This window comes from Cyprinodon tularosa, unplaced genomic scaffold, assembly GCF_016077235.1.
Source record: "Cyprinodon tularosa strain WSP-4 unplaced genomic scaffold, ASM1607723v1 ctg417, whole genome shotgun sequence".
Taxonomy (NCBI): Eukaryota; Metazoa; Chordata; class Actinopteri; order Cyprinodontiformes; family Cyprinodontidae; genus Cyprinodon; species Cyprinodon tularosa.
Window position 1 is genome coordinate 1,277,761 of NW_024039138.1, and position 11,414 is coordinate 1,289,174.

At 38.9% G+C, this 11,414-nt stretch overlaps 1 protein-coding gene across 2 annotated transcripts; it reads left to right on the plus strand.

The window, feature by feature from the left end:
- The first annotated feature begins 943 nt into the window (after nucleotides 1-943).
- LOC119792315 (ETS translocation variant 5-like) lies at nucleotides 944-10,358 on the plus strand. Of its 2 annotated transcripts, none has more exons than XM_038298911.1 (13): nucleotides 944-1,092; nucleotides 3,084-3,147; nucleotides 3,227-3,308; nucleotides 3,397-3,444; nucleotides 3,594-3,644; nucleotides 5,270-5,378; nucleotides 5,461-5,703; nucleotides 5,779-6,056; nucleotides 8,587-8,649; nucleotides 9,414-9,482; nucleotides 9,588-9,739; nucleotides 9,841-9,948; nucleotides 10,052-10,358. In XM_038298911.1, exons 2-13 carry the CDS (start codon nucleotides 3,100-3,102, stop codon nucleotides 10,283-10,285), a joined length of 1,485 nt encoding a protein of 494 aa, XP_038154839.1. In that variant the 5' UTR covers nucleotides 944-1,092; nucleotides 3,084-3,099; the 3' UTR covers nucleotides 10,286-10,358. The 2 variants fall into 2 exon arrangements, with proteins under 2 accessions (XP_038154839.1, XP_038154840.1); XM_038298912.1 differs by having other exon boundaries at nucleotides 9,841-9,942.
- The last annotated feature ends 1,056 nt before the right edge of the window (nucleotides 10,359-11,414 follow it).

Below are 11,414 nucleotides of genomic sequence, written 5' to 3' on the forward strand. Positions count from 1 at the left end.
TATATACTGGACCATTTAAGATATCTCAAAAATCCAAAATGTATCAGAAAGCAGAGAAAAGGACATGCAATCTTGCTGTTCTAATTACGGTAGCATTTATGACTTCAGCAGCGAATCGACTATCCAATCACAGACCTGATTCGGGTGTTTGTAAAGTGAGCTTCTCGGGAGTGACAGTGTTGACAGCAAATAACACACGAAAAGATGGAAGGTCAATCAGGAGCTTGTGCACTGGAAAAACGATCTAGAAATTTGTTAAATTTTCCTAAATTAAATGTATTTACCCTTAATTTGAGTAGGTAAATCAGACAGTTTGCCAATGGAATTAATATTTTTACTCTTAAAATAAGATAATTAGATAATATGAACTTGAAATAAGACAATTCAATTGTGTTTTCTGTTCCATTGGTAAAATTACAACAATAATAACTGGACAATTGAACTTTATTAATCTTCCGGGGCTAAGGGTCTTGCCCAGGGACCCAGAGTGGAGGCTGTGGGGATTGAACCGGCAACTTGCAACCTTTTCAAAGCACAAGCTCACTGCTCTAACCTCTAGACCAACACTCCTTGCCATAGTCATTCAATGCATTAGCCATTAAGACTTTTTTGTTATATATTTGATACTTTAAATCAATATTTATTTTAAGTAAATATATTTACGTTCACTAATTGAATTTAATTGAATTGTCAAATTGTTGTTGAAATATATAGATCTATAAATCTTGTCATAAAATATACATAGCAGGATTAAATATGTTAGTTTAAACTTAATTTTAACCCTCCATTAAACAGACTAGTGGCTCTCTCCCTTTAAGAAAGCTGTGAATTCATGAATGAAACGCAGCCATTCATAAAAAGCAGAAGAAGAAGACGTCAGCACTGTGTTAAATCTGATTGGCTGAATTCTTGTCTGACGCCTTTCTGAGCCAATGGGAGGTATGTACTGCGCTTCGATTATCTTAGAGCTCTTCATTGAGAAAAATCCACAGCCGAGTGTTTATTCGAGGAGCTGCAGGCGATGTACGGGGGGGGCGAAATCGCAACCACTTGTATTTAAGTCACTCTTCCAAAACGAACTTCACTAAACAGGTATGTTTTGCATTTTAATACCGAAGTTTTTTTTTGTTTGTTTTAAAAAAAAAACTGTTTCTGTTTTTGCCGTGATTAGTCTATCTGGGCGAACCGCAGCGTCGCGGTTTGTTGCTGGCTGTGAAGGGAGCAGATACGGGGTTAAAGAGGCGAACGCCATTTTCTAACAATCAAAGGCAACATGCGTCCATTTCCCCGCATATACCGGCCAGGCGGGCCACCGTTTCCGTTTGCATTTGTTTACATTTTTGCTCTTTTAGCTTTGTGACTAATTCAGTGTGGTACATTTCTAAATGGTGAGCTGCCCCCCTCCTTCTTCATCTCCTCCTCCTCCTGCTGAGGATCAAGTTTCACTTCATTGAGAAAAACAAGGAGGTCCCATAGCGGTCAGCGCTTTCTCTGCTTCCTACGCCAAACTCCATTCAAAATTCTGCTAATTTTACGTTCGGCTCTGTTACATAAGTCTACCTTGACTCTTTTCATTTTTTTCACAAAAAGTTCACAATATTGTAATAAACTGCAACAAAATTTTTTGTTTCATAGAATTAATTCTTAAAAAAAGCTAATGCACAGTTCAATTTCAATGTGTTTTGGGGGGGATTTTAGGTCATAGATCCAGTAAAAGATGGGGATAGTTTTATTTTTTTTGTCTTCTTTTTTTTTTTTTTAGATGGAAGCATATTATAAATACAAAAAAAAAAAATGAAAGTATGGTCTTCAGTTTCCTTATTAAAACAACTGTGTTATGGATGTATATCTGCTGTATCATGAAGACCCAGACAGGGCTATCAATATAAAGCAAGAAGAAGGGCTGAGAAGCACCCAAAGGGCCCTTTTGTGTCTCTGTAGATAGGAATTACAATTGTGAACTCCATAAATCCTGCTTTTGTAGAAGAATCAAGAGGAAAGCCACAAGAAGTCGTATTTCCAACCACATCAAAGGTCGCTTAGAGTACACAGTAAACATATGGAGTAGGACTCCTAAAACTGTTCATTCTGGAGCAAAAAATTATGTTCATTTCAAAAATGCTTTATTACTACAGAGGAATTAAATGCTACAGTAATTCATAGGTTGTTGTTTTTTTTCATCGATTTGTTGTAGGTTTTGATAGCTGTAAGCTTATCTGTAGTGGTTTGTCTTCCACCGCATCTTTAGAAGCCTCTTAATAAAGACACTTTGTTGTTTAGAAATCTTCTGAAGAGGATGCTCACCATTTTCCATAATCCTCCTCACCTAATTGAGAATAATATAATCAGAGTAGGGTTTATTGGGCTATACTATAGCCAGAGAAAAGGAACTTCGAGAAAAAAAATGGATCTAATTCAATTCATTTTTATTGTTATTTGACTAGGGGGGGATTTCAAGGCCACTGGTGGAAGAGCCCAAAGATGAAAGACGTGTTTTCTTATCCAGGTTTTCCGCGGGTCATTAAAAGTCATTAAATTATAATTTTTTTTTAATTAAGGCCTTAATTGCATTAAAGTTCCTTAAATGTGATTATTGTGCCATTAAAAAAAACTTTGTTTAAAAAAAAAAAAAGCTCATAAAAGCAATTTAGTCAGATATATTATATCAACATATTTGTGCGGAACTGCTTCTGGTTGATCGTAAAGCCGTATGTTAAAAGAAAAAGAAGAGAATCGGGGGAAAATGCTAATTTCAGCAAAAATGGCTCATGGGTACTTGTTGATGGCATTAAAATTATTTCTAAGAGCATAAAAAAAAGCATTAAATTAGACTTACTGATTCCTGTATAAACCCTGTAATCAACCCTCTCCCGCCTCTACATATCAATCTTCCTAAATGCTTATAACTCACCTCACTCACAGCTTTCCTTTCCAGTGGAGCTTTTAGATGCACTGATAAGCATACTAGTCCTTGAAGTTAGAAAAACGAAAACCAATTGAGTCCCTTTAAGCTGATGGTTGTTATACCAAGTGATGCATTTAAGTGTTTACCTAATATATCCCCCTTATGCCGTCCTCCACAGTGAAGACCACCGAAACATGGATGGCTTTTATGACCAGCAGGTCCCTTTTATGGTGCCTGAGAGTGTGAGTTTTTAAACTGCCAGTTTTTATTTGACAGATTTATTGGGTTTGCCCGTTTTAATATGAGTGGTTTCTGTTGTAGAAATGCCACACAGTTGAGGAGAGGAGTCTCACTGACAGGCGGAGGAGGTTCTTGGACAGAGAGTTGGCTCAGGACACAGAAGGTAAGTCACCTTGTTTTCTTCTCTCTGCGCTTGACATTTCTAAATGTAGCATCCTCATCCATAAATACGATCAATGCGTGTGTTTTAGAGCTTTTTCAGGATCTGAGCCAGCTCCAGGAAATATGGATTGCAGAAGGTAAGAAAATAAAAGAAACAAAGCTAACATTGCTAAAATAGAATCAACAAAGACTAGAAATAAAGCTAAAAATGACTGCATAAATAGTTTCTTTTTTCCTCTCAGCATCTTGCTGCTCTTTAATCATCCTCTCTTCTTCTGTCTGACAGCTCAGGCTCCTGATGACGAGCAGTTTGTCCCAGATTTCCAGTCCAATAACTGTGAGTAACCACCTCTCCTCTCAAAAAATCCTAGATGTCACCCTCGGTTACACAATAAATGGTGGCGATTTATCATGCAAACATGCATTCAGGTTGAGAGCCCTATATGCAAATTGTGTTTCCTTGCATAACAGAGATCTATTCTTGAACACAAACCATTAAAACTGAATAATCAAGTCATTTAGTTTCCTGCCGTTGCTGCAGATATATATTTAGTCTTATCCTGTTGTTGCAAATTGCAGATGATGTGTGAGTGGCTGAAAATAGTTTGAGCCAAATAGTCCTGCCCACTCAGTGGAGGAAAATAAACGTCTCTCTAGATAAAGAGCTTATTATGATTTCACTCTTTATTTTGGAGAGAAAAAGAGCCGATGGACTGTTTTTTATTATAAGTGCTTAAAATAATTAAAAGGGGTTTATTGGAAGATGTGGGAAAGTATGAATCTAATTTGAAAATAATGTAAAAAGTAATTGATCTAGAAATGACAGGTTTAGCTTTATAAATACACCAAAATATTACAAAAAAACACAAAGTAGGCCTTTATAATCTTATAATCTTTATAATTTTTAAAATATATTATGACTTTATGCTAATGAAGTGCACAATTGTTTTTTTTTATTTATTTATTTAAACATGAAGTAAAACACTAATAGAATATCTGTACCAGAGTATCTGTATCATCATTATTATTATTATTACATACAGTATATTTTATGACCTAGATCTGGTGTCTGGATCCTTTGAAATCCTAAAAGCTATTTTTCCAGCCAAATAGAAATTATTTAGATTAAATTTGACCTTTGATTCTGATAAATATCTGCTATAAAAACTATGTTTTTCGTATATTTTATTTAAGAAATGAGGAAAAGCATAACCTGCATGGATTTTCTTCAATAGGATGTTGATATTTGTTGAAAATTAGGTCAAATATTAAAAAAATGTCCAAAATAATCACAAAATAGCAGATCTAAATGTAATTTCTACATTTGTGTGATCATTTTTTAAAATCTTTTTGCTGCTGTAAACACCAGAATGTCCCAATTGTGAGACGATAAAGGGATTTTCTATTCTATTTTGTTGGGAAAGTTCACTTCAGAAATTCTTTTTAAAAAAAAAGCTAAAACATCCAAGATTGATGTTATTACGCCGTATTTAAAACCTTTAGTTGGTTCATTTTATCAGCCATTAGGAGCCGTAACAGAGGATCCAAAGAGCCCCAGGTTGCAGACACGTGCCCTAGATGAACCCAGTTGACCCTTCTGACTCCGTCGTCGCATGCAGTTATGTTTACATTAATGATAGAAGTCACGAGGACAGGAAAGGAGGGGGTCATAAAAAACATCCAGAGCTTGTGTTTCCACCTTTGGAAAATATAGCCGCTGATAAGATATGAATGAATAGGAAAAAAAAACATTAGATGCATTTGACGCAATGAGGGCAACAGAACGGCTCGAAGCCATAAAGCCGACGTGGAAACATCCGCTGCCTGTTGGCGTCACTCTGATTTCAATCTGAAGGCTCCTTCGAGGAAAGCTGAATCGCACCATGTGATCCCAAGAGGATCGATTGCTGTAGAATATAGTAGATAGAAAGTCTAAGCTTTGTTCCTGTAATGTCTTTGCAGCGACGCTTCACAGCCCACATGTCAGCAAAGTGAAGCGAGAGCCCAGTCCGTCCAAAGATCTGTCCCCCTGCGGGACCCCCCAGGCTGATATGTGCCTTTACAGTTACAGGTATCATATCAGTGTTTAACATCAACCAACATGATGCTGGGTTTCTCTGCTTCACCTCACCTTTATGTTGTCCCCCTCTCAGTGCCTGTGAAAATAAACCAGGTCCGGCTAACGCACCTGTAAAGCAGCGTAGCTCCATCCACTCCGCTGGACCCCCACCCATACGGAGGCAGCTTCAGCCATCCCCGCCTCATATGACCGGCCAAACTCCAGCCTCCAGCCCCTTCCACCGCCAAAATCTCCCCCAGTCCAACCCAAACCAGCAGTTCGCTCTGCCCTGTAACCCCGTCGGCTGCTCAGGGGCGTCTTTCAATCCAGAGCAAAGGTAACCTGATTATTACCTGAATATTTGTGGTTTTAAGTTCTCAGAGGCACCTCAAACGTTTTTCCTTCATTTCAGGTTCCACCGGCAAATGTCAGATCCCTGTTTGCCCTTCCTGGCTCCAGAGAAAACTGCAAACAAGCCGTACCACCCTTCAGGTTGCGACGGCCGGCCGATGTACCAGCGTCACCTGTCGGAGCCCCTCACCCCGCTCCCTCCTCATGGTTTCAAACAGGAGCTGGTGGATCCACGATATCCAGATGCCGGGCCGGCGGGTTCTAGCCTGACCCCGCCCCAAACCGCCTTCAACCACGTCAAAATCAAACAGGAGCCGAGAGACTTCGGCTTTGAACCCGGTACTGTTCAGATGTTAATCTTGTGATTTCACATTAACAGTTTGTTAATGTCATTTTTAAATTCTTCGGCATCATCAGGCCTTAAAAAGGCCAGTTCAACTTTTTAAACTACTGTTTTCCTCTGGTATTATAATTCTACTCCTATTTATTTAGCAGCTTTTGCCACTTTTTATTTTTATTTAATTTTTTTTAATGGACCGATACAGGGTTTATCTAAGACAGATTCTAATAACGATAATTTTTGACTCTTATATCCGTTTCTTCCTCCATTTACATGATAAAAAATTTATGTTGAACCTAAATAAATCCAACAGCAATGATTTCAAATGGAAAAAAGGCAAATACACACACTTTATGTATGTGTACTTGCTTATGTTTATTGCTTATGTTTATGTATACCTTTAAGAGTACTTGTACTCTTAAAGGTATATTTGAGGATTTTTGCAAATATTTTTTAAAGACCTGCCCTATCCACTTAAAAAAAATGTACATGCACAACCCTGTACCTGCTCCATAGAGGGAACACCTATTAAAGGCTGTGCAGAGCATGCAGAGCCCATTTCTCCTCATATGCACGCCATGTTTAAAAGTTGCTGGTCAAGTAACTCCTCCTCCACTGGGCGTTGCCTGCTCCATCTTTATTAATTGCTGCTGTCAGGTGGCGACAGCGGGCCGCTGTAACAGCAAATCCTATAATGATTTGCGAGGAGAGCTCTCTGCGCAAAGCATTCTGGGATATATCTGCCTCTTCTGAGGCCTCTCTTTTCATATGCTTCATAGACACTTTTTCTCTTATGACCCTCTGCCATTTTCAAAGAACAGCAGTGAGAAAGTTGAGCTTCGATGACTGCCTGAAACTATAGCTCACCACATACACTCACCGGCCACTTTATTAGGTACCCCATGCTAGTAACTGGTTGGACCTCCTTTTGCCTTCAGAACTGCCTCAATTCTTGGTGGCATAGATTCAACAAGGTGCTTGAAGCATTCCTCAGGGAGTTTGGTCCATATTGACATGATGGCATCACACAGTTGCCGCAGATTTGTCGGCTGCACATCCATGATGCGAATCTCCCGTTCCACCACATCCCAAAGATGCTCTATTGGATTGAGATCTGGTGACTGTGGAGGCCATTTGAGTACAGTGAACTCATTGTCATGTTCAAGAAACCAGTCTGAGATGATTCCAGCTTTATGACATGGCGCATTATCCTGCTGAAAGTAGCCATCAGAAGTTGGGTACATTGTGGTCATAAAGGGATGGACATGGTCAGCAACAATACTCAGGTAGGCTGTGGCGTTGCAACGATGCTCAATTGGTACCAAGGGGCCCAAAGAGTGCCAAGAAAATATTCCCCACACCATGACACCACCACCACCAGCCTGAACCGTTGATACAAGGCAGGATGGATCCATGCTTTCATGTTGTAGACGCCAAATTCTGACCCTACCATCCGAATGTTGCAGCAGAAATCGAGACTCATCAGACCAGGCAACATTTTTCCAATCTTCTATTGTCCAATTTCCATGAGCTTGTGCAAATTGTAGCCTCAGTTTCCTGTTCTTAGCTGAAAGGAGTGGCACCCAGTGTGGTCTTCTGCTGCTGTAGCCCATCTGCCTCAAAGTTCGACGTACTGTGCGTTCAGAGATGCTCTTCTGCCCACCTTGGTTGTAACGGGTGGTTATTTGATTCACTGTTGCCCTTCTATCAGCTCGAACCAGTCTGGCCATTCTCCTCTGACCTCTGGCATCAACAAGGCATTTCCGCCCACAGAACTGCCGCTCACTGGATGTTTTTTCTTTTTCGGACCATTCTCTGTAAACCCTAGAGATGGTTGTGCATGAAAATCCCAGTAGATCAGCAGTTTCTGAAATACTCAGGCCAGCCCTTCTGGCACCAACAATCATGCCACGTTCAAAGTTACTCAAATCACCTTTCTTCCCCATACTGATGCTCGGTTTGAACTCCAGGAGATTGTCTTGACCATGTCTACATGCCTAAATGCACTGAGTTGCCGCCATGTGATTGGCTGCTTAGAAATTAAGTGTTAACGAGCAGTTAGACAGGTGTACCTAATAAAGTGGCCGGTGAGTGTATATATGTCTGAAAGTGCGCGTGCGCAGAAAAAGATAGCCAACAGGTCGAGCACGTAAGACAGCCCTATGTAAACATATCATCAGAATGATTGACAATTAGGAGGACCACTTATTTAGATGATCCACCCGGAAAAAGAACATCCTTCACTATATCTTAAAGCAATTTTTGCTGAATTCACTAATTAATAGGTGAACACACACATGCCCAGGTTGATGCCGATAAAAGAAAAAAAATTGCTAAAAAAAAAAAAACAATCCATTGGTTCATCTCTGATCTATTTTATGACAATATAACTTTTCTGGCCCTTGAGGGCTTTATGATTGGCTATGAAGGGCCAGATTTGGCACTTGTGGTCTAAATAACCCATCCTAAACACTTTATGAAAGCTATAAAGAAAACCGATGAGTCATCTTTTGTTTTTGTTTTTTTCAGAAGTTCAAACCTGCCAGTCATCTTTTGGAAAGTCTCCAGTTTCGTTTCAGAAAAGCGGCGCCGGTGAGTTATTTACCTGGTCCAAACCATGGAGAAACAAAAGTAGCAAAATATTTGAAAAATGTTCAAAACCAGGAAAAGATAAGAATTGGCTGCAACTTTCGTCTCCAATTTTAATGAATTTGCTTAAATTAAAGTAATTTTGTAGAATTTTCAAAACTTCTCAGTAGAGCTTGTGTTTCTGTATACTGTTTTTTTTTTTTTTATATTAATTAAAACCTTAAAATAATTCTTAAGCTTCATTATGAATAATACACGTTTGTTTAATATATCTTCTAAAATCTTTGCATTCGATTTTTTGATTCTTGCTGGATACAGAAATGCCACAAATAAATAAACCAATAGTTTCCAAAACATTATAAATGATTAATAAATACCAAAATGCTTAGTTTGTGAAATTATATTAATTAAGTTGTCAATGGCTGATATACATTGCATGTATGTTGTATGTATGTTTTTTGTGTCAGTGTCTATTAATTCTTTATTAGATTATTAAGTTTTTATTGCATGTAAGGTTTTACACATGTGTAAAGTTATTTATTTGAGAAATTGGAGCATTTTAGTGGCATCATGGCTCTAACTTGACCAGTGGTGCCAGTAATGGCATCAATTTAGCATTTCATCCCATTATGCCCCGCCAACTAAGTAACATTAAAAATCACACAATAAACCAAGAGATGAGTGGGTGTTTATTTAATTCATTATGATTTCTACAGGCAGGTTTAACACAATAATAGATTCAAACCCTGAAATCATTTATTTTGCAGGATTTGGTTCTGACAGAGAGCCTGTTAGGTACTATGACGACACCTGCGTTGTCCCAGAAAGACTGGAAAGTATGTCGACTATACAGAGTTAAAAAATATCTTTTTTCTTTTGGTAATCAGTTGAGCTTGATTGTTCTGAGATGAGTACAGTCAGCATTTTCTTTTTGAACCCAGCTAAAGTGAAGCAGGAGGGTTTGCCGTACCAACGCCGCGGTTCCCTGCAGCTCTGGCAGTTTCTGCTAACGCTGCTCGACAATCCGGCAAATGCACACCTGATTGTGTGGACGGGGCGCAACATGGAGTTTAAACTGATCGATCCGGAAGAGGTGAAGCTTTTAGATTGATTTTGAACAATTTATCAGAATAAAGTTTAGATTCTAACTGGACTTTATGCATTAATTTTTTTTATTTTTATTTTTTAATCCAGGTGGCTCGCCTTTGGGGCATCCAGAAAAACCGACCAGCCATGAACTACGACAAACTGAGCCGCTCACTGCGGTACTACTACGAAAAGGGCATCATGCAGAAGGTAAAGGCGAGTCACATTTCCTTTCTTCCTTTTTCACAGCTTCATAGGATTCTTTCTCTTTTCTTTAAAGATTTTTGTTTGTTTGTTTAAATACTTCTTTCTCATGCAGGTTGCCGGGGAAAGGTACGTCTACAAATTTGTGTGCAACCCCGACGCACTGTTCTCCATGGCCTTCTTGGAAAACCAGAGGCCCAGTCTGAAAGCCGACCTTGACGCCATCCTGCCCCCTAGCGAAGAGGACGGCTTCCCCCTCCCTAGCTACGAGGAGGAAGGGCCTTACTTGGTGGACGGTGGGGAGCAGTGCGTCCAGGGGCTGGGTTTCCCCGACAGCTACCCATACTAGTCAGCAGCTCAAAGGAAAAAAAAAAACGGCAAAACCTTAACGACACAGCTACATTTCAGATAAGAGATTTAATTCTGATCTGTATTCTAACAAGAGATTTTGTTCTTTATTAAAAATTTCAATGCAACGACAACGCTGAAAATCTGTTAGTCTCTAAGACTGTTAAACTCACTCCCACGAAGAAAAACGCAACTACTTCCCAAACTTAAGTTCTCATTCAAATGGTTGTCTGGATACATTCCAAGGTTTAAACAGGGATTAAAAGAAAGGCTGCATTTTCAGAGAAGGAAGGCTGCAAGTTTTTTTTTTTTTTTCTTTCTTTTTAACAACTCAGTGTAGCTTCATGACGGTTTAAATTAAACAAGAAATAAGAGGTTTAATAGGAGGAGTCGACAAGAGAAGGATCAACCTTTCAACTATTTTAATTCTGCATCAAAGAAATGCAAATATTTAAGTGGCAGTTCTTGACTAAACGGTGCCCTAAGTGCAAATTCACTCATTCATACTTTTTGTTTTTTTTTTCTTGCCAAATTACTATTTGTTTTCTTTTTTTTTTATTCTTACGATTAAAGTATTACATTAAGTTCATTTGTTATTTCAGTTCAGGCTGAGTTGTGTATATGCTTGTCTCAGATCTGGTTTAGTCCCAACACCTAATGCCACACATTTGATTCCCCATCAAGGAATCCTTGTAGTTTATTTACAATGTTTTTTACTTTAATCATACAGTGCCGCTGTAGGTACCAGATCTGCTCGCCCGTGACATTGCAATATATGATTTGCTGAACGTTGCCACATGATGTAAAACGTTGTGGTTGCCCAGACAACGCGCAGCATCTGTGTGCAACATCTGTAACGTTAGCGTGTCTAATGAGCGATGTTTTACCTGATGGATAGTGAAACTGAAAGAAAATGTTAATGTTGAACAAAGTAACTGGTAAAAGTATAAAGGGGAAGAGCTGGGTAGCTCTGTGGCTAGCTGTGGTCAATAGCTAACAGGTTAGCCTGTTTTAGCTTAGTCAGTTAGCCATATTAAGCTCCATTACTTTTAACTTCATGTCAAAAACCACCATTTGTCTTTTACAAGTAGAACTTTTTTTGTGTCTAAAATCTCCACGAAAATCCTTTT

Coding starts and splice junctions, on each gene's coding strand:
- LOC119792315 (XM_038298911.1), top strand. CDS start 3,100: ATGGATGGCTTTTATGACCAGCAGGTCCCTTTTATGGTGCCTGAGAGT. Junction 3,309..3,396: donor GTTGGCTCAGGACACAGAAG/GTAAGTCACCTT, acceptor CGTGTGTTTTAG/AGCTTTTTCAGGATCTGAGC. Junction 9,949..10,051: donor GCATCATGCAGAAGGTAAAG/GCGAGTCACATT, acceptor TTTCTCATGCAG/GTTGCCGGGGAAAGGTACGT.